The 23,478-nt window shown below is 44.6% G+C and overlaps 1 protein-coding gene across 7 annotated transcripts in view; it reads left to right on the top strand.

Annotated features, from left to right (window-relative positions):
- The window catches only part of ehbp1 (EH domain binding protein 1), a 130,932-nt gene that overhangs the window by 38,880 nt on the left and 68,574 nt on the right, over positions 1 to 23,478 (top strand). For 6 of the 7 annotated variants that reach the window (XM_079280450.1, XM_079280447.1, XM_079280448.1 and 3 more), the window contains exons 8-12: positions 862 to 999; positions 2,214 to 2,481; positions 4,396 to 4,630; positions 21,961 to 22,139; positions 23,303 to 23,351. In XM_079280450.1, the coding sequence (XP_079136576.1) occupies positions 862 to 999; positions 2,214 to 2,481; positions 4,396 to 4,630; positions 21,961 to 22,139; positions 23,303 to 23,351 (869 nt within the window). The remainder of the gene's footprint in view (positions 1 to 861; positions 1,000 to 2,213; positions 2,482 to 4,395; positions 4,631 to 21,960; positions 22,140 to 23,302; positions 23,352 to 23,478) is intronic. The other variant, XM_079280449.1, reaches the window with a different exon arrangement.

Genomic DNA, 23,478 nt, shown 5'->3' with positions numbered 1-23,478 from the left:
CTAATATGGTATCGGCAAAAAAGTGTGTTTGGGGATCTGTGACTCAAATCCATGACACAATCTGAAACGTGAGTTTTAGGATCCGTTGCACCACTATCCTTCACGGACCGGCAAAAAAATCAGATAAATGACACCGATTGGCCGATCAGAGGACAACCGGCTGGTTTTGATTGGTGCATCTCTAGTTTTACACAAAGGTTTTCTCCACTTGTCCTGTGGTGCCTTGGATTCTCAGCCTAACTGTTCTCCACTCCTTCCGCTTGGACGGTGAACGGTCACACAGATGTAAATACACACCGATGTGCACTTTCCACGGGGCCCCTAAAATGGGTCATGAATGTTGTCGGAGAGGAAGTGCTGCACCTGTTATCAGCTCACCACCCTGCATATAGACCAAGAGACACGCAGCACTGCCTCAGATCCTCACATTCTGTCGTGCTCAGCAGCTCTTCTTGGCCTCCTCACACACATTTCCCTCTTTTTTAAACTTGACCCACTCCCCCTGGCAGCATGCGAGGGACGATGAAGATGAATTGGACATTTCTCTGCCCTTCTCCAGCTGGGATCTCCATAGCAACTCTCCACCGTCTCCCCCAGTAACCCTCCATACCGCACAGCTTTTCCCAGAATGCCCCTTGCTGTACATGCATTGAAGTGGGGGCTGAGGAGCACAGAGAAGTTTAGGCAGCGCTCCACCAGCGAGAGGGATTTCTTTAACGAGACTGAATGGTTCACTCCAAAGTGCAGATATTGTTATCTTTGAGTTTGAGAATGTTTGTATTCATTTCATTTTCTCTAGCTGTTGTTTTTGTCACTCTGTGGTTCGTGTGTTTGACTTTTTGTTTGACTTTGTGGCAACAGAGCTCATCAACAAACTGAACTTCCTGGAAGACGAGGATCAGGAAACACCTCCCGCCATGTGCTCGAACCCCTTCGACGAGCCCGACGACGAGCTCCATCCGAACCACCTCAACCCGTTTGGTGATCCCGACGACGACGGTACGTTCAACAAAAAGAGATCCAGTCTGATTTCATTGTGCTGGGTGATTTAGATCTGAAGTCGTGTTTGTTTTGGGGCGTGTCTGTAGGTTTGGAGGTGCACATACCTTGAGTGTGTGTGTAGTCATGTATAGCAGGAAGGCCTCAATGCTTTCAGTCAGACAGCTAAACCAATATTTATGTCTGACCACCTGAGTAGCCAGGTGTATTATGGATTATTTGTTCTTTTTAAATGGTATGCACACACACACACACACACACACACACACACACACACACACACACACACACACACACACACAAAGCTCCCACTTTGATGTTTGTTCGCTTTGATCTGAACCTTATTGTATGTGGGACTCTAAGATTCTGCTTTCTCGTGCATCATGTTTTAATATATATATATATATATTCTAACAACATCTCTTGTGTGACATCTACATCTTATTACATAAGTATTGAAACAACATAAATGAAGTGGTTTCTTTTGTTTTGGGGTCTTTTTTTGATTCAGTAGCAGCTGTGTGTCGGCTTGTGTTGGTTCCCGTTGGTCTGAGCTCTCAAAAATACAAAAATAATCAAAGTTGTTCTTTTTGGCCGGCTGACAAATGTACTGGGCCGTCCACACCAAGAACAATGGAACAATAGAACGATCACGATGTGAGCGTCCATACTTATCCCCCCTCCTGTGTGGAACAAATACAGCTTTGTGTTCTGATGGACGTGTTTCTATCGTTCTCTGAAGGTGATCATAACTTCATCTTTCACTGTCGTCTTTATATTTGGGGTGTGAACTCTGCCATCCACTTCAGTTAGAACGATTCTTAAAACTCTTACTTTTTATAGTTATCATTACAGGTATTGTTCCTGGTGTGGACGGCTCTTAACGGAACTATCATTTTTAATAAACAAATATCTGAATTGTCTTCCTCGTGAACTCATCGTATGGATAAGCAAACATGAATTGATAAAGACATGGAGTTAGACATCTGATGGAAAGCAAATACCTGACGATAAAACAATCCGGATGGAATCCACGGTTGATTTGTTGCTCAGCTATTTCTTTATACGGTCGTGAGAAGGCAAATAGGCAGGAGAGTCCATAAAGCTCAGCTAGTTACCAGGACCTCTGCTGCCCAACTCGCCACCAAAGCTCTTAAATGATGAAAGTACTATTGAGTCATTGTGACTGTTTTTAAATGACATGTTGTTTTCAGAGCCCCCTGCCCAGCCGGTGTCGAGGCATCAGGTCGACGACGATTCCTTCTTCGACCACGACACCTCGAATCCGTTCGACGAGCCGGACGAAGCCGGGACAGAGACGCCCCCTGCGGGGAACCCCTTCGACGAGCCCGACCGGGACGCGGACCTCCAGCCGGACCCAGAACCCCCCAAGCCCAGGCAGAGGAAAGGAGTACGGCCTGTCGACATGAGCAAGTACTTGTACGCCGACACCTCTCACAACGAGGAGGAGGAGCTTGACGAGTAAGACCGTATGTCTTCATTGTGTCCCATTTCTTCACCTTATTCTAGTCTATTTAATCAGCCGACACAGGACATGGTGCGTTAAGGAAAGAGTGTACACAGTGCACGTTTTTGCATTAATCACACTGAAGCCTCTTTCTGTATGTATACAGTACATTTAACCGTGTGTGTGTCAGAGTAGAGAGGCCTGTGTTAGCTAGAGCTTCTGTCTGTTGAGTTTCCCACCAGAAGCCGTCTGGAAGGATCCAGACTCCCCAGCTTGGTAACTGTTGGCAGGCCAAGTCGTGCAAGAAACCCTCCTTATAAATGGGTCCCCCCCCCCCTTAGGACGGAGTGACGAAGCGGCTCTTTCAACGGGAACAAGGGCCCTGTTGTTTCTCGGCATTCTTTAACCTTGTCTCCCTCCTTCCCTCCCTCCCCCATACTTTCCCTCCTTAACTTCCTCCCCCAGACTGCTAATTTTTTATTTCGCCTCCCTCCTCTTACATCTACAATATGCATCTCCTCTCCGTAAACCAGAATCAATTAATCGATCGATCAGTGATAGCAGAGCAGGCAGTGACGATGAGCTTTGAGAAATAATAAAAAGCCATGCTGTTAACATCTGTTCCCTCCTCAGTCACTCATTAAATGTTATTGTGAAAACTCTCTACGTCCACGCTAATGCGTTTTAAAACAGTGAAACTAGAGATTGAGACCATAAACTCATGTTTACAATGTTTACTGAGGTAATAAATCAAGAGAGCAATAGTCATTTTCTCATAGACTTCTATACAATCAGAGGAGTCGCCCCCTGGTGGTCAGTAGAGAGAATGCCGCTTTAAGACACTTCAGCATCGGCTTCACTCTGAAGAACCGCCTGGATTATAAAAGCTAAAATATTAGCTAGGTAGGTTTTTGGCTGTTGAGCGAAGCCGTCACGCGGACGGCCGCAGCGCTTCGGTCCTCTCGGCTGTCTAAAGACGAGACGGGTTATTGACTGGCATGTTTCTTTTGCTCCGTCTCTTACACCGGGAGCAGTCCCTCCGCAGAATAGAGAGTTCAAGAGGGCAGCGAGCTGTTTTGACTGGAGCCCTTTCACATGTCTTTTAGCCAGCGCTGGTCTGTTAAAGCTGCTCTAAAGGCCTGCTCTGCTTTTCTTTTCTTCCCTCTCCGTATCGCTCTGCGGTTAAATAGACACTGAGTGGCTCTAACCTTCTCTTTCAGACAGATACCTCGTCAATCAGCTCGTCAAACCCCCCACCCACCCACCCACCCTCTCCATCCAATTCTCTTGTTTGTTGAGGATTGCTTGTTGCATGTTGAGTGAATGTCTCAAGGCCGTGCCCCTGCTTTCAGTGCCACAAGCATGCCTGTATATTGATAACACTCTGGTGTGTGTGTGTGTGTGTGTGTGTGTGTGTGTGTGTGTGTGCGCGCTCCGTCTGTCTGTCAGTGGTCCACCTTGGGCAGTAAGGATATGAGGTCACGCAGAGCTGACCTCGGTGCACCTGCATCTTCTATTACCTTCCCACTCTGTGTGTGCTCTTCATTGTATTGAGCCAAACTCTCGTTTCCATGTTGCAATTTCCTCATGTTTAACCAAACAATGGGGTCCCAATGGTGCCGCTAATTACTGCCACATGTTTTTAAGTTCGCCCATCTCTAAAGTGTCTGCTGTGCTCTCGTCTTATATATAATGTCCCTTCATCGCATTACTATCTATAGCTCATGTAAAAACGTGCTGTTTTGTTTTGCACGAATCAGCCGTGTTTATTTTTTGCACACAGTTTTGGTGACTTGTTTACAAACACTGTTGGTCTTTGAGGCAACAGGTCACATAAATCTTACTGAATTCACACGCCTCCATCTGTGCACATCACTAGAACTTCAATTAAAAAGTAACATGGCGGCTTTTTTCGCCTGCTTCCTCAGATCCAACCCGTTCTACGAGCCAAGGACATCGAGCCCTGCTGGCGGCCCCTCCCCGGATTTGGGCGGCGGCCAGAAGAGGAGGGCCCCCCCGCCCCCGAGTTCCAACCCCGGCCTCGGCCCCAGTCCTCCTGCTCCCAAACCCGGCTCTGGCCTAGACAGGGAGAGACTTCAGCCAGTCGGGCCCGGCCCGGTCGCAGCGCTGATGGGGAGAGAGCTGGCCTCCTCGTCCCCGAAGGTAAACAGGCTTCACTTGAACCGGATTAAACTTGAATTCATCCCAACAACAGGCACACAGGCAACAAAACAACAAATGTGATTAATGTTTAAATAAAATACAGGCTAGCAGTTTCAGCAGTGTGTTTTCACACACTGTTTGTAGCTATAGCCATGAAAAGTAATGCACGGTGATTCTTATATTACCAACAAACTAAATTAAACTGATGGGTCTAAAAACACCGGTAGTTTACCCAGAAGCTGTTTATGTCCCGTGTGAAACCAGAAGCCAGCGTTCATTTATTCGTCGTGTAAGTTTCGGACTTAAAGCCACTTCTGTAGATATTTCAGCCCAAACCACGATTTCCTCCGAAACATAACCAAGTTCTTTTCCTGTCAAGACGGAAGTTCATTTTGAAAAGACGAAAAATGAGGATTCACTTTTTGTGAAATATCATGAATGATACGTCTGTTGCTCGATGCATTGTGAGTTGGGATGTTGGAGGAATGTAACGTGTTTTCCCAGAGCAAGTATTGAAAACAACCTCCCATTAAAACAAATGGTGAATGAACACAATCAGTCGTACAATAACCTATTCATGAACTTTATTATGATTTACATCAGAAATGTGGATCAGAAAATTGGTTTAAGGAAACAAGTGAAAGAAATAAGTGATTATAAGTGTGTGACTTGTGCGTGTGTGTGTGTGTGTGTGTGTGTGTGTGTGTGTGTGTGTGTGTGTGTGTGTGTGTGTGTGTGTGTGTGTGCGTCCACATCCAGTGGCCCTTACATTAGCTTTTTTCTGCCTGCACAATCCCATCTCCTGCCCCATTCTGTATGCTCACGAAACTCCACAGCTCCTCATTTGCATATAGGTATTTGTATATTGGGGTGTTTTCATATGTTTATTTATTTATTTATTTAAATTAGGTAAATGATGGCTGGGTCTAATTAAATGGCTGATGGTCACACACACTCACGGCAGGAGTCAGACCACTGGTGGGGAATGATTGGCTGGGGGGGGGGGTTAAAAATGTGTGTGTGTGTAGAGGCTCAATGAGCCTATGTGGGGCTTAAACAGGGAGCTTAACTACAGCAGAGCGATCACAAGGGGGTGTTGACCCCCTGTGCACATAACCCCACACACACACACACTATACAGTTACTTATAAACACACACACACACACACACACACACAGGTTCTTCCTCCCCATGCATCTGGCTAGCTGACTGTTTTAGTGTAGCTGGGCGGTGACGCTGGCCGTCCATGTAATTATGGCACAGCGCCTTTATCACCCAGCTGCAGTTGCCTGTGACCGTGGGTGAGGGGGCCTAAACCACTTTAATTACCCAGAGCCAGTGGCCTGTGGTGGCCACACTTCGCCAAGAGATGCCCCTGCCTCTGGAGCTCGGAGGTGGAGGGAGGGAGAGATGCAAAGAATGAATTGTGGGTGAGGGTTGAAGAGGAAGGGGGGTGCAGTGAAGGAGAATAGGTGGGAGATAGTGAAGGGTGGGGGGAAAGGAGAACAGTGTGGGGGGGGGGAGCCAGGGAATAGTAGAAGAAGAACCGATGTTCACAGTAAACAAGGAGAGGCCTACAGGGTTTGTTGACATATACAGCAAGTGTGAATAGGTTTCTCTTTCTTATACGCACTATGACACACACACACACACACACGCCTCAGCCATGTGTAGGCTGAGAGATGACCTTTGAATGTATGAAGTCAGAGAGGATTAAGTGGAGACATTCCCACTATGAGAGGCCAAGACGAAAGCAACACGTCACCGCACTACAAACGTGTGCAGAGTGTGTGTGTGTGTGTGTGTGTGTGAGAGCTTGTGTTCACATGCATGTTTGTATCTGTTCTTATAGTTTTTCTAGCGCGCCTAAGGCTCAGTTCAGCGAGTTATAACCTTCCCCCAAAACACAGCTCACCTCTCTCTTATTAGAGGTTTCAAGGTGTTTATATATTCTACATTTATATTTATTTCGACCCGACTATTCATGTGGCCAATTGCAATGTCGGGCCGAGATAAAAACACACACACGTGCAGACAACTATGTGTAATCTCTGAATGTGAATATATGAATTGATATATTGAAAGCCGTTATACATTTACAACCTGCCCTAAAGGGTTTGAAACGTCTCGTATGTGTTCTGTTGAATCTGAGAAGTCTCTGCTAAACCAAGAACAGATTAGCATTTCCTGAATCCCATTTACATTCATTCAGAGCAAATGCTAACATGAGCTTTGACTGCTTGATCGCCGGAGTTCCACAAAAACAAATAGTTAAAGAGTGTAAGTGCTGGAATAATGTTCTTGTGCTCGTGGACTGATGGGAATAGCAGGGAAAATATCTGCAGCTTGAAGGCTGCATGGTTTTCTCTCAAGATAAGAGGCGAGGTTCAGAGGAGGAGGATGTGACTGTGGATCATGGAGGAATTATGATGTGAGCCACTATAATACCTATGTATTATACTATATAGTGTCAGTAAAACTGAACTCTCTTGTCCTTGTCTTGTATGAATTCACGTGGGAGTTAAACTTAGTCTCGGGTGTACTTTTATCCTCCTCGTCATTGCATTAAAACCACCCACTTCTGTGCCAACCTGTGAAGAATCGGCACCTCTACAGGACATATGGCGTGCACCCGCTCGCTCTGTACACAGGTATTACACGTATGGATCGGATTTACATTCAGCTCTGACAAGAGCTCAAAGCTCAGCGGAACACACGTTCAGCAGATTTGTGGACGGGATACGACGGCAGCAGCTGGTTCCCAGTTGTTGGATCTGCAGACGGTCCGCTGGGACCAATGCTTAGCTAATTTACATTTAGCATGCAGGGGCTACGGATGTAAATCTATGGAGGCTTCAAAAGCATTTTGTTTTCATCACGTACAATTAATGCAATCTGGTGTACCCGTCTCTTCTGTTTGGTTCTCCTCTTGTTTGCTTTACTTCTGACAATAACAGGTATCAGTTAGACTCTCAGCGTGAGATCATTTTGTGGTTTTTAACATCAGTTTGTTGCAATTCACACACGGCTTCGTGCATGTTTATGGCGTCTGAGTTTTTCGTGCATTACTGTAAAAAAGAAAAGCTTGAAAAAACGATGGTCCACCACAGGAGCAACATGACTTCAGCTGGAGAAGGAGGGAAAGTTACTTTATTTAAATGATGTCGCTGTAGGACGTCATGGGGACGTTTTACATTCATCAGAGTATTGGAGTATGCATGGCTGCATATAAACAGGAATATCAGTAATAGTCATTTATATCAATATACATATTTGAAAAAAGTCAAAAACTGAAAATGTTGTGCAGACATAGTCGATGACTATGGGCCATAATCCATTTATTAATCGGGTTTTAGGAGCATTCTTTGGACATGTATTCTGAAGTATGCATCTCAATCTGGACCTTTTAGGCCAGTTAACACACGCGGCCTCTCACCTGTTTAGACTCAGCTCTGTTTGTTGCACATGAACCAACAAGCGACAGTTTGCAGTGATGTGTGTCCTAAAGAAAAGGACCACAGTTCTGTTTGGAGGCAGAAACAAACCTGCTTTTAAACTTCATGAAAGACTTTGACATATGAAAGGTTTTTGGATCTGCGCAAATATCACAACGCCATTTTGTTTCAAGAAGGTAATTTAAGGAATGAAAGAAGGAGGCTGTGTTCATGTACGGTAAACAGGAATATTACTGTAATATTCATTTTAAGTATCCACGTAAAAGAGGTGTAAACGTAGTTATTGTCTGGCTTTGAATGAGCGTCTGAGCGTCGTCTCTCTTTCTACCTAACAATCATTTCAAACACCAGACAAACAACTGCAGCTTCTCACAGTTGACTGGTCAGCAGTTGGACCAGAAGGAAGTGGAGGTTAAGTGTCTCCCTCTGGGTCACTCTCTGGTGAGAAGTCAATACATGTCTTTACCTCGACTCGCCAGCAGCTTTCCTCATCTATTGTCCTTTCATCTTTGAATACAGCATGTCGCATGTTTGTTTCTGTTACCATCTCAAGTTATCTCATGAGACGCTTCGTGTCTCTCAGTGTGCCCGTCCACCGTCCTCTCTGGGAGATATAGATCCTCAAAAGGCGTCAGGTTTTAGGTCCAGCGTCTGAAGGAGCTGGAGGGATGTGGGACCGTCTTGTGGGATTAATGTAAATGAACAGAGGGAGTTCCCGTTGGGCGGGTTGCGAGCTCTGTCTGGTCTGATTCAGTCCATCTCTTTTCCCTTCGGGATGATTTCACCCGGCTCTCCGTCTCTGTTCCATGTTTAGACCGCTCTACACTTAGATGCTCTGATCTTTGGGTTTTTCATCAAGTTTCCGCTTCATGAATTCTTTTTTCCCTTATTTTCATATAAAGAAAAGTTGGAAGCCGGTCGTATGTCTGAGGAGAAAAGTTCTACACTCAATATTACTTAATACTTAATATTTACTCAAAGAGAGAGGCACTCTTCTAACGATACACAGATCCTCGTGCTGGTGATTACTTTATCAAACGCAGCTTTTCTTTTCTTCTATTACTCGACTGTAGCCTTTGTTGATCCCAGCAAAGTAAATCAACACAATCTAACTTCTTTAAAACTCTTCCCTCTGTTCCCCGTTTCTTTTCACACGCTGGTTCTTTCCAGAGACGAGTAAGTGAACACTAGAGGTGTGTTTCTCTTCCTCCCCTCCAGTTGAAGGGCTTGTGTGATTACTTATGTTAATCAAAGGGTTCAAATTAAATAGAGCTTCTTTTTTTTTTGCAGGTTGTGAGAGCTCCTGTGCCGTTGTGGGGGGGGGCAGAGGCCAGATCTCTCCTTCCTCTCCCAGACTTTGTTTCCACAGCCCCTCCTTCAGTTCACACTACCTCCAAATTGAAATTAGAATAAATTAACATTATTTAATTGAGTTCGCAGAAGGCTGCGATATTTCTTAATTAGCTTTCACCGGGGTTTCGCGGCAGGAGAGACGACCGGCATATACGCACGGTGAAGCGTTGCTGCGGTTGGCGTGACGACTGAGGGGTGTTTTATTCTGGAGGACAGAGTGGTGGTGGTGTTGTGTGTGTGTGTGTGGGGGGGGGGGGGGGGCGAGGCTCGAGAGACGAGGACGTCCATCTCTGGTCCTCTGATCTTTGGTCCCGGTCCAAGGTCTCTCGTCTTGTTATCATTGTATCCGGTCCAAAGTTATTCCATCTCCTCTGATAACTTTCTCATACCGTTAACAAAGAGAGATTAAAAGACAGAATACAGTGTTCTCCTGTATTTCTGACAATATGGACTCATTATTTGTTGCCTGTGATTGTGTTTTATAAAATAATGATGAAGCTTAATGTTAAGTAAGTCTAAATGTATAACAGGGCCGGTATTAAAAGAGCAGTAAATGACATTCAGAGCATCAATACAGCAGCAAACGACTATCATCTTTGTAAAGATATAGTGGAGCGATGTCTACCTCTCCCTCTGTGTGTTGTAATCTCAGCTTCTCTGTGCTTTGTTTACATAGCCGGGCTGGTTAGCTCGCGGCTACCGCTCTGCACTGCCCTGAAATATTAGACGCTGATAACGACGTCTCCATCGAAATGCACCCAATCTTGTATTTCCACCTTTAAGAGTAACATTGTCATAAATCAAATACAAGTCACAACATTTACTTGATTTTCTTTGCTTTTTATTCTTAGTTCAGTGGAAAACATCGATCACGGTTCTTATAAAAAAAATAAAAAAAGTAAATATAAAATGTGATTTGTATAGCTGACGTATATTTGCTGGGTTAAAGTAAAGGACCACAGGTGATCTGTGTCACTTCCATTTCCAACAGAGCCTGGATTCAACGTCAGCTAACAGGTCATAGCGGTCCATTTCTGAAACCAAGCTAGGCCACATTCCCCTAAGCTGTGTAATATTAGGAGAATAATCCTTGAGAGGAGTGAGGCTCAAGTCAGTACCTCTCAATGTCTGCACCCCCCCCCCTGTGTGGACCCCTCCCCAACTCTTATTGGCAGTCTCTGAGTGGTCTGTCATTGGATCTTGTGGGAGAGAGGAGACCCAGTTTCTTCTGACATCTTTGGGCTTCCTGTCGTCGTTTCAGGCTGCGGGGCATCGCTGTCATCGGGTTAGGTAGAAAGGTTGAAGACATTACTGAGTACTGAACACAGAAAGTTTAAGGGGATGTTTGGATCAGGCAAAGTATGGGTCAGTTTTAAGATATGGATGTCTTTGAGGGCACTAAAAGAAAAGTTACTGCCATGTTTGAAAGAGAGCTGACGTAGGAATGGTGACTCGATACCCAGTGTTGATCCTGAAGTCTCACATGGCAGACAGCGATACGTTTCATTTGAACAGAATAAATAAACACGTGTATGTATTCAGCTTCTTCTCAGAATTCAATTTTCTACACGGTTCCCGTGAAAGCAGCAGCAGCATGCGTGTTGTGTGTACTAATGTGCGATCTTGTGTGTGGTGTTGTGAGGGATATATTTTGATCCAGTTACTGTAATGCGGCTATCATTTTTCCACCTCTTCCTCTGTTGGGTGCTTGTCGAGTTCACAAGTTAAGCACTGCGAAGAGCTCACTCTCCTCAATACCCGCGCCGACTGGTGTAAAAGGGCCTTCCGCAAAGCGCCGCTTGTAATCTGCCTTTGGTAAGTCCTCCTTAGTTTTATCTGCCAAGGATTACCTCACAAGCTGCGAGCAGGAGAGACGCAGAGCAAGAGAGAGAAATGAAAAGCAAGTCAAACAGAAAAAACGATGAAGATGGAACAAAATGAAAACAAAACCGCTGTGTAATCTCTGAAAGAGAGAGAGAGAGAGAGAGAGAGACCTGCTTTAGAGTTGAAGGGAGGTTTCCCTCGCCACTCATTTAGAGGGAATTGACTAATCCCTCCGTGATTGATGTCTGCTATGAGAGGCTCTATAGCAGACTAATAGGGCTTATGAGGATGACCAGAAAGTCCTTTTTGTGTGTGTGTGTGTGTGTGTGTGTGTGTGTGTGTGTGTGTGTGTGTGTGTGTGTGTGTGTGTGTGTGTGTGTGTGTGTGTGTGTGTGTGTGTGTGTGTGTGTGTGTGTGTGTGTACCACTTTTTTTTGTGTGTCCTTCCATCCAGTGGCCATAGAGGCCAGGGGTTTGAATGACATGGCGGCCGAAGAAGGGGTAACTTTATCTTAATCTGGTTTTAATCTGCCCCATGTCCTCCAGGTGTGTGTGGGCTTAAACCCCAGAAGGATGCAGGGTTTTTGGGGGGTTTTCAAGGGGGCTTCGGGTGAGGAGATAGAAGTCCCCCGCACTTGAAAACTCCTTCGACCTCGAGAAGGTCTAAGACCCCCCGCACAGTCTTAAAAAACAGCGCTCACTTAGTTATTCCATACCTTACTCCCGTCATCCTTAAGCGCGCCCCCCCCCCCCGCTACATTTTAATTGAATTAAACCAACCGTTCTCCGTAATTTAAAAAGGACCTTAGAAGTACCTTATGAATTGGTCTGAGTGATTTGTCTTTTAAATTGTGTGTGTGTGTGTGTTTGAGGAGAGCGAGTGTAGGAATGATAAGGCTTTAATTGCCTCTTTATAAAGCCCTCCAGCACCCCCCTCTTTTGGACTGTTATGGTATGCAGGTGTGCACTCTTTGGTGCTATAGGAAATACTAAGTGGCATCTTCAGGGCTTCACTCGCTGATCGCCGAGTGGGATCGTTCCCTCGGCTTTTAATTGAGCACCTCGTCGTCGGGACGAGATTTGATCGCGCAAGTCTCGTCTTGGTCATAATCAGAACTTACAGTAGGTTTGCACACTTTGACAGTACGTAGAGACGCCGTATACGTCTTTTGTAGAGACCTGTCAATCATCGTGTAGCCCCGCCCTAAAGCATCCCCTGCTTTATGGTCTGTTTGACTCTAAATGGACCATAATGTACTAAATCAGCGGTTCCCAAACTTTTTAGGCCGCGCACCCCCTTCTACATCCCGACCGGGTTCACGCACCCCCAATCCCCCACATCTTAAAAAAGAAGAAGCAACAGAGCCTATTTATAGCCGCATAGAAATCTGACCAATGAGAGAACAGTTTGCTCGCGCGTGGCGTTTGTTTACAATATTTTGTCCGCTGTTAAATGTTGCAGTGTGAACACAAACCGAACAAAGGGGAAACTGCAACATTGTATCATATTAATCCCTGAATCAGAACAAAGCAAACGAACTGAAGGTGTGAAAACGCCCTGAAACACTGCAACAAAGTTTCAACAACTTTCAGTTTCACAAGGCGTCACTTTTAAAGAGCAATACGGATGCGAGCACACACGCACAGGCTCAGAGGCAGATTGCATCACATTTCATTTACAATTAACCACACATAGAATGAGACTGCAGTTGTTTTTGGCTGTTTTGTAACTCCTCCAATTTCGATATAAACAATGTAAGGGGCTTTTGACTTGCACTGGCATGCTTGGTGTTCAGGTGGCGACGTAAATAAGAGCTTCAGACTGTTAGCCAGAACCTCACTGCACACCACGCACTGTGGCTTTGGACAATCTGCATTGGCAATCCAAGTGAAGCCCAGACACGGATCATTTATAGCACACCACACTTTGGGAATCCCTGTACTAAATGAACATCATGCTGTATTGAAGAAGACTTGAAACGAGAGATTGAGACCATAAACTCATGTTTACAATGTTTACTGAGGGAATAAATCAAGAGAGAAGTAGAGTCATTTTCTCATAGACTTCTATACAACCAGAGGAGGCGCCCCCTGGTGGACACTAGAGTGAATGCAGCTTTAACACATGAAGCTTTGACTTCACTTTTCAGAACCAAAGGTTTCCGCCTGATTTCGCCCAAAGTAGCTGCTTACATTTTTAGCTAAACCATCAGAATGTTTGTCTGTCCGTTCTGTTGGTCCAACACTAACTCACCGTGAGCGACTGGTCTGGTCTTTGGTGAACTTTTTCTTTCTATCTTTCACCATCAACAAGTAAAACATACTTCAGTGATCGAGCTAACGTTAGCATGTTAGCATACTTAACAACACATGTCAAAAAAGGAGAAATAGTTTGAGGCAAATGACTAGAAAACCCATCACATATGTTGATGAGCTGGCTGTCAGTGAAACCTCACAAACTGCTGCCTCACAGTCACTCACACGTCCTTCTCTTTGTCTCTTTACTTTCTTTATCGATGCCTTCTCTCTCTCGCTCTCTCGCTCTCTCTCTCTCTCTGGATGCTCTTGTCATATTCTCCTCCGCCACACCCTTCAGAGTGTGTGTGTTGATGCATGTGTATTCTGATCAGGAGTCAAAGGGGTGACTTTGTAATTATGTTCATTTTAATTGGCTGTGCTATCACCCCTCTCATCACTTTGGAGCCCACGTTGCGCTGGACAATGGCAGTCTGTAGTGGGGGGGGGGGCGGGGTTACACAACTGCTGTGTCAAGACCCCCCTATACACACACACACGGGCTCAGTCAGCCTCTTTACCTGCAGAGCATAATTCCTAAAGTGGCCTCCTTAATGAGTTTTCCCTGCCCAGGCTTAGATTAATTGATATATGGCGGCGTTATCGGCCCAGCTGATCTCTGAATCCATTGCACCACTAATTTGTTTGTTGAAGATGGCAGTTAAAGGAGATTAATACGTTATAGATTTATAAGAGCCACCCCCCCCCCCCCCCCCCCCCCTTCTCTCAAAGCTTCGTTATTTATCTGAGGAAGAGGAGGAGGAGGTGGAGGAAGAGCGAAGAGATGAGTGGCCTTTAGATTCTTTAAGACTGGGTTTTACAAGAACCTTTAAGGTGCTTAATTCAAAGCGTATCTATTGCCCCACACAGCTCCCTGGTGACACATGTGCTCTGAATGTTGTATATGGAACCTTTAAAGATTTGAAGTTAATTGGCTTGGTTAATAATATGTGACATCATCAGACTAGTTCGCTCTTAGTCCAGTAACGACCACACAGTGTTGTTAAACTACCTCAAACATGTCTGTACTGCAGTTTCTCGTTATTTATCGATTGATACTTCTTTACCGATATTTTGTGCAGAAAGCCCAAAGTCTTCTATTATTGCTTTCTGTTTCTAATTCTAAACTAAATCGTGCACGAACATGCTGCATTGAAGTCTCATGAGAGTCAGTGTGGATTTAAGCTGATGACCACAACAGGTGACCTGACAGTCACTGTTTTGGCTGCGGGTTATGAACCAAGAAAGTGCATAAAAACGTCTTGCATGTCATGAATTCATGTTCGATAAAGTGTGACACTACAACGAAGCCTCTGACTGATGGTGGAGCCATAACAACAGGCTTTGAACTCTCACTCTGAACCGTTGAAATTCAATTTTTTGATAAAGATGTAACCAATAGGAAGGAAGAGATGGAGGTGGACGTACAGTCGGTACCATCAGTCGTCCTGTTTTGTCCCTAACTGCAGCCTAACACACACACACACACACACACACTCAATCCCAAACCTACCCACCCTGCGTGTCTTCCCAGTCCCACGCCCATCCAAAGCTAATTTGCAGAGGCGTGAGTGTGGGTAATGCTGCCGCCGCTTCCATGACGAGCTAAAGCCAGCGCTTACACCGCATTATGCCCCCCGTGTTACACGTCAGGCGTGCATTACACTGCACACTGGCACAGTCGCTCCTTTGTCTGCTGCCTCCTCCGAACTCTGTTATTTAATATTTTGGTGGGGGTTTATTTCAATTTCAAAGGCTCGTCTCTTCTTTCCTGTTCTGCTTTGCATGGTTATGCCTTTGGAGCAGAATAGGCCTTTGGAAGCGAAATGGTCCTGGAAAAGGAAACCGCTTTTTCCTGATTTTTGCATTTTCCATCTCAGTAGCCAACTGCCGAGAGGGCCTCTGTCTTGGCCTGCAGGTTCACTGCGAGATGGGAAGCATATCTGCTTCTGAGCGAATCACTAGCAACCCAACCCCCGCCATCACCATCACCATCACTGTATTTGCATATTTTCCTACTTAGGGGATAAAGATTTGTTAATAAATTGTGGAAACAATATCGTGAGTGCCTCCATCAAAAAGCTTTTCTACATGTTCAACCTCCGTGTGAGCTCTCAGGTGGAAAGAGTTATCACTCACACCTGTTCACACACATAAAATGATGCCTGACTTAACTGAACACACACACACACACACACACTCTCACACAGACTTTCTCTCACGGCTCTCTTTGGAAGGAGCCCCTCCTCGCTGTGATTACAGCAGTAATGCGATATATCCTTTGTATGTTAATGTGTATTATTTTTCACGCTACATTTGCTCTCCTCTCCTGTTCCTGCCTTTTGTCCCCCCCCTCTTCTTTCCCTATTGTTCCATCCACTCCTCATCTCCATTTACATAATTTAACTTTTGATTGGACTTTGCTTCCCTCCCCTCTGCTCTCATGCAGGCAACGTTTGAAATCCAAAGCACAATTTCAAGGTGATCGTTCTTCTCTCTCGCTTTCTCTCTCGCTCTCTTTCTCTCTCTTTCGCTCTCTCTCTCTCTCGTTCTCTCTCTCTGTCTCTCTTGTTCTCTCTCTCTGTCTCTCTCTCGTTCTCTCTCTCTGTCTCTCTCTCTCTCGTTCTCTCTCTCTGTCTCTCTTGTTCTCTCTCTCTGTCTCTCTCTCGTTCTCTCTCTCTGTCTCTCTGTCGTTCTCTCTCTCTCTGTCTCTCTCTCTCTCTCGTTCTCTCTCTGTCTCTCTCTCTCTCTCTGTCTCTCTTGTTCTCTCTCTCTGTCTCTCTCTCGTTCTCTCTCTCTGTCTCTCTGTCGTTCTCTCTCTCTCTGTCTCTCTCTCTCGTTCTCTCTCTCTGTCTCTCTTGTTCTCTCTCTCTGTCTCTCTCTCATTCTCTGTCTCTCTCTCGTTCTCTCTCTCTGTCTCTCTCTCTTTATATTTTCTTCTAATGCGAAGAGGTCGAGACGCAGAAAGCCCAGATTAAAGCAAATTGCTTGTTTTGATTGAAGGTGCAATAATTATGTAATTGAGCGTGTTGGTTAGTTGGAGCCCAGCCAATCAGACGAGAGCTTCCAGTAGCAGGATGGACAGGCCACTTAAGTGCACCAACCTTATCCTCTTAAATGTGAACAGGTATTAATGTTCTTCGTGTGTGTGTGTGTGTGTGTGTGTGTGTGTGTGTGTGTGTGTGTGTGTGTGTGTGTGTGTGGATTGACAACAACTCAGTGTTGCTGTCTTTTTTTAGGCGCTTTTTTAACTGTATGCTTCAATTTAGTGTGTGCATGTACAGTATGTGTGCCTTTCTACTGAAGTGTGTGTTATTTGAGTGTGTGTGTGTGTGTCTATGGACTTTCTTTTTTTTTCTGGCGTAGGCTCCTTGAGCGGATTACAAGTTTTAAAGAGTATGAGATTCAACACCTCCTCAAATGTGACACCCTGTGACACTGCTTCTGAAGCCATGAAAGTGAGATTGGAGCGCCGCGGACACAGAGTCGTGGGTTTGTGTCATTGGGTCGAGGCCAGTTAAGTTTCCATTGAAGCGTTTTGTCCCAGAGGGAGAGACAAAGCTGCCACTTAAAGCGTTTCACTTGTGTCTTTTTCATGAGTCCGAAAGCCTTTTAATGGCCTCCACACTTCGTGGTGTTTAATGCGATGTGACTTTTGTTTACATTTGTCTGTTCATTGGCCAGGTGTTAGTACACCAACCTGGAATCTGACTTTTTATTGCTCTCACACGTACACAAAAATATAAAAACAACACAGCTGAACAGGAGTAAGTTTAAACATTTAGCCAGAACATGAAAGAAGAGTCGATCTGAAAAGTATACAAACATACACAGAAGCAAAGAACAGCTGTTTCTCCAAGTTGTCCACAGAGTGCAAATACTCCATGATTAACATTGACTGACTGATGCGACATGTTGCTTTACATACATGCCGTAGGTGGACAGCATTATACATGTTAATATTTCAGTATATTAAGTATATACAGCAGCTTAGATTCAGGCCTATTTGACAAGTCAGTTTTCATTTATTTGTATCGCAGCATATCACGCAAAACCAGTTCACACGCTTTAAATACAAAACCAAACAACGAAGCAGCAACAATGTGCAAATACACATAATATACACACACAAACCAGTATACTGTACAAAGCTGGTGTATATAATACAAAAGTACAATAGGGTGCATCCGTATATATTTAACTTTCAGGTAAACATTCATATTTATGTCTGATATGTTATTGTAGCGCTGTACCGAGTCGTTTCATAACATTGACATACAAATTCTAAATCAACATTTGAACGTGGAGCGCCGACGCATCGCTGCTAAAATCATTCATGTCCTCCGCTCTCACGTTCACTGAGAGGAGAGACAGGAAGTGAAGAGAACGTTGGTACCGTCTACTAACGGGCTGCGTCGTGTTTCAAAGTGTTCTACTCGTTGTAGAGGTAGAGTCCAGTGGGGACGACGTAGGACTGTGTCCAAACATTTCTAATCACTGCAGAGCGTTAAGTCCAGAAGTCAGAAATGGTTGAAAAAATGTGATGGAATGTGATATAATCATTCAAATTCACAACATATTTATATCTAATGAAATGTTCTGCTTCAATACATATTTGTTGGCATTTAGCTTTTTAAAAGCATTTTCACCGCTGTCAAAATCCTGTTAACTCTTCCGCTTGCTGCAGAAAAAGAGGAGGCAGCACTGACGAGTTCTATGCATTAAAGAAAAGTTATGAAATAAAAAGTTATTTACGGCTGTCCTTGACCAAAGACATTCTTACACAACTAACACTCATACGATGTTGTCCCTTCATCGATTATTTGATTCAGATCTTAAAAAGATTCCCCACAAAGACTTACACAAAAGCACCACTTTAACTCTTGTGTTTACCAGAGATGTGTTCGTCTCTTCAGCATGAAAAAATCACCAAAAAAAGACAAATTTACTAAGAAAAGACCAAAATGGCCGATGAGTCTTCTAAACTACTAACAGGGGGACGCATCAACTCATTTAATTACATGAATCACTTTATTTTGTAATTGAGAATCTAAATAAATAAGTTCCACGTCATAAAGCATCTCGTATTTAGTTAGTACTGTAATGCACATCTGCTGCAGGTGTTCACACCATGTGTGATGCTGCTTGAGAGATCTACTGTTATGTGGTACTTTTACTCACAGTCAGTTGCTCTAACAGGTATTTTATATATATTCTGCCCTCATACAGTAACGGTAGATATCGGCAAACTCCCCAAATCTAAAAGGAACATTTTCCAACCTCGCTTCAGAATTGTTCTCTTGCTCAACACCGAAGCTCGACCTTTGACAATTTTCTAATTTTCCATATCATGGTTCATCCCACGATTCCAGATCTCATTCCCAACCCTCCTAAAAAACCACATTGCTGACACCAGAAACCCTCCTGACAACAGAACCGGGCTGCTTCCATTCCCAGGTTTCCTCCTATCTTGTCATTCAGGCATTGTAGTGAGCTTAACCCTCCGTCTTTCTCTCTCTCTCACATCCTTTCCTCCCCCCTCCGTCCTTCCATTATTTTTTTTCTTTGCCCCGTCGGATGTATGTTGTTGACACCGAGGCATCAGGAATAATGGAATCTCTTGTCAGTGGCTTGTATTTTTCCGCCCAGGCTGTTAGGGCTGTGTATAATAGCAGCAGAGGAGGAGGTTATGTGCCACTGATAGTAATGAAGGTTGCCTTTTCATTTTTTAATATGGAATGTTTGTGGGCCGAGGCGATGCTCTCCGCTAATCCTACCCTCGAGCCGAGCTGGCTACATGGATGTGTCAGTGTTGCGCACACACACACACACACATCCTGGTGACATTCACACACAGAGATAAAAGACACACACACATGTGCACACCTTCCTTCAGGCAAGACAGCAAACTGTTTGATAAGTCGGGGTTTTTTCTGTTCCTCGTGAACATTTCACTCCTCCTGTGTTTGTGTCTGAAGGAAATTGCAGCCAGTTCCTGTTGAAGAAGATTCGGTATTTGTTCAATATCAGGGTCTCCGGCACTGGAGTGTGTGCTGTGTGTGTCTAATTGCTTTAATAGCACCTGGTCTCTTATCCCAGGTAATTAGAGCGCTCAAATTAGACGGCTACTTTCAACCGTCACTTGAAAAAAGCAGAAAGGGGGGAAGGCCTGGAGGAAGACCACTCCACTCTGAAACTCTACACACACAGTTTTACTGACACACACACGTTGGCAGTCTGAACTAAACTTGTTCCTCCAGTTGTCCTCTGCTTTTACCAACAGGATGACATTCTTGTGGATGTAAAATATCTCTTATTCTGAACACATTACGTGAGATTAGTCGCTCATATATTAACGTTAACTGATGAGCAATTCCTCTCCTCATCCCCGTACAGTAAGTGCGCCCGCGTTATAATCGGTATCGACTTTCTGACTTCCGATCTTGGGTTTGTCTGAGTGGCACGCAGGCATTGTCGAGGCCGCCTAAAACGTGTCTGGAGAAGCTGTGGGGAAAAGGTTAAGGCCCACTTTTAACAGATGAGCTGGAAATGTCAAGTGTCCGCCCCTCAGGCTCCCGCTACCGTCTCACTGTACAGAGACTGACTCACACACACACTGGGAAAAAGGTTAGGAGTTTGCTATTAGAGATGGCCTCCGGGTCTCTTTCATCTGAGTTGGCCCTTGTGGGGTCTCAGAGTGCTCCGGGTTTTTCGTGGTCACAGGTTAAACTGTAACAATAGAAGAGCAAGAGACATCCAGGTGCCTTCGTCACTTCTCTCACATTGCTTCACTCTTTTTTGTGTTTGTTTGCCTGTTTACATTACAAACCAATTATTGTTTTTTTAGTGTCTTAATAATCCGTCGACAGCAAGTACAGCCACATGTGTTGTCAGAGGCTTGAAAGCACAGAGTCGGTGTTAAATATTTAGTTCAGACAATATTAAAATTAGGTTTAAGTGTGGTGGCATTAAGCTGAAGCATACCTCTCTCTCGTAGTGATGTCATCAAACCAATCGATTCCTTAACTTTTTACTTCACTTTTTTCTTTCCTACGTCTCTGAATAACCTTCTGCAAAAGGCTTCAAGACAGCGTTACTGATGATAAAGTCTCTCCTCCCATCGTTCTCTCTCTCTCGCTCGCTCTCTCTCTCTCCTCTGTTCTTGCAGTAGCAGGAAGCCGCCAACAGAGGGGGTTGGTCGGCCATGACAGACTCAGGAAGTCACATGGTAGTGAGCTGTGTGTTTTCTCCTTCAGTGTCTTTTAACGACGGGTTTAACTCGTTATGGTGCTCAATATCAGCTCTTCATTCACTTCTCACTGCTAAAAGGTTAAGTCAAGGTTTGACTTCTGGTGCTTTGAGATCAAATGTCATCTGAGTTAATATTGTTCAAGAAAGTACATAATCAGCCATATTCAACGAACAGAAAGCATTAAAAACGTCTTAAATATCCTTCAGGGATTGTGTCTTAAATACAATTCAACCAAACCGCTCTGTATATTTTCCTAACTGTGTATTTAAAACGTCATATTATCGACATCAAAGCCTGAAACGTGTCATGCAATCCAAATGAAGTCGCATGTTGATGTCATTGTCTTGCATATAATAGAAATATTTGAACGTATCGCACAGTGTTGTTTTGATCACTGGCCTCTAATGAATTTAATCACATCTCAGTGACATTCTTTTTTATTTTTTGCCATTTCTCTCCCAACTGATCTGAGAGCATTAGCCCGTATCTGTCGCTCCACGACACAGATTAGAGAACAGCCGGCTGAATAATCAGAATCGCGTTGGTTCTGCTGGACGTGAGTCGGGAGGACCGGTGTCTCCACGCCACCGAGGATTTGTGGGATTTGGAGTCTGGGAGAGGAGACGCTCCTAATGGCGAAAAGCTTTCGAACCCAGATAAGACTTCAAAGGCGGGGCTAATTAATAAGATGTTTACATTATCCACGGTCATACGCTGCTTTGTGCAGGACCCTTCATTACGGTGTGTGTGTGGGGGGCTCATTGTGTGTCAGCATAGCTAGATAATTGGAAGGGTGGAGGTTTGTTCAGTAAAACATTTTATGAAATAATCAAAGGAGCTCAGACGTGGAGAGACAGGGGGAGGTTGGCAATGTGGACAGTCTTGTGCAAAGTAATAAGAGTTCTGGAAAACAGGTGTGTTTTTCTCTAATACCAATAGAAACATTCAAGTCATTTATTATGTGTGTTATATTGCACATTATTATTCATGTTTATTGTCCTTGTGTGGCCCTAAAGAGCAGCTCTTATTTATCAATCGGACATCAACATGTCGCATCGATGCAACTCAGATCGTGAAGGTGAAATATTGCATAAGATTCAGTTCTAAACCTTCTTCCCCCTCTATGTCCCCCATCCCTCCTCCGCCTGCAGCCCAGCCCCGTCCCGAGCCCGGTTCTGGGAGGAAAGCCCAACGCCAGCCAGTCTCTGCTGGTCTGGTGCCGCGAGGTCACCAAGAACTACCGCGGGGTAAAGATCACCAACTTCACCACCTCCTGGAGGAATGGACTGGCCTTCTGCGCCCTGCTGCACCACTTCAGACCGGACACAATGTAAGAAAACACTCAAACACGCACACAGCATGAGGGGCTGGGGTTCGGACCAGTGAGTGGAATAAACTCATTAAAGCTACACAGGAGCAAAAACATCTTCTGTATATCCTGACCCATCGCTACTGCACATGTGCAAACTAGTCCTACACACCTGTGGTTAAACACTCTTGTGCATCCTATTTTTTCCCTGATAATGCTTCATTGTGAGTGACACATCTGTGTTACAATCGTCAGGAGGAGAGCTAGTTAACGTTAGCCGTTAGCAGCCGGTGGGCAGCACAGTCCTTCTTGGCTGAATAACGGAGCTAACGTTAGTGAAGGTTATATTATGATGCGTTCAAGCTCCATTCAGTTAAAATGAGCACTGAAAGAAGGTAAATTGTAAAGCTGTCATGATGTTTTTTTAAATGTAGTCTTGAAGAATTTAGTTTTCGGCGTTGAAAGTTGAATGAGTGTTTGAAGGAGATGTTTTCACAGCAAAGTAAAATAGATATTAGAGAGGAGATCCTGATGTATTTCACGTTTTTGTTTTTAACGCAGTGGTGTCGGATCGGTCATATTTGTTCACTAACCTGTCATCATATCCATCATCCCTGTCATCATGTTTGATTCAGACAGATGTGTACGCACTTAAACACACACCATCCAATCTGTCATTTACTCATTTGCTGCGTGTTTGACGCCACCACTTATCTCTTCTGGGTGTGCGGTTATATTTCTTTGTGAAGTATTCAGTGTGTGTGTGTGTTGTGTGTGCGATTCCTTAAATGTTTAGTATTTAATGTGTGTACTTACCACTCAAAAGTACTACATATGGAAAAAACCTGCAGCCCCATCAAGAGAGAAGACATGAAGATAATTTATCAGAACTGCACTGTGTGTGTGTGTGTGTGTGTGTGTGTGTGTGTGTGTGCGTGTGCGCGTGCGTGCGCGCCTTTGCACTCCGGTGTGTTATTTTTACATATTTTCCACTCTATTAGTTCTGTTGATTGCACTGCTATGAAATTGCATGTTACAGTTCTAATGCCATTACATGTGACGCATATTTAAACGCACCTATTTCCCCCGCTATCTCTCTCTCTCTGTCTCCCATCCTGTCTCTCTCTCTCTCTCTCTCCGCCTCCCTGCCTCCTCTGCCGACCCTCCCCACTGTTTCTTTCCAGAGACTACAAGTCGCTCAATCCTCAGGATATTAAAGAAAACAACAAAAAGGTAAGAGGCAGCCACCGCTGGGCCCTTCACACCACTTAGCTCCCTCCCATCCACATCTCCATTCGGCCCTTTTATTTACAGATCTGCCATTAATCCCTGGTGTGTGTGTGTGGGTGTGTGTGTGTGT

The sequence above is a fragment of the Melanostigma gelatinosum genome (assembly GCF_949748355.1).
Source record: "Melanostigma gelatinosum genome assembly, chromosome: 12".
NCBI classification, from domain to species: domain Eukaryota; kingdom Metazoa; phylum Chordata; class Actinopteri; order Perciformes; family Zoarcidae; genus Melanostigma; species Melanostigma gelatinosum.
The sequence above is the reverse complement of the archived record's forward strand: the minus strand, read 5'-3'. Positions and strand labels throughout refer to the sequence as shown.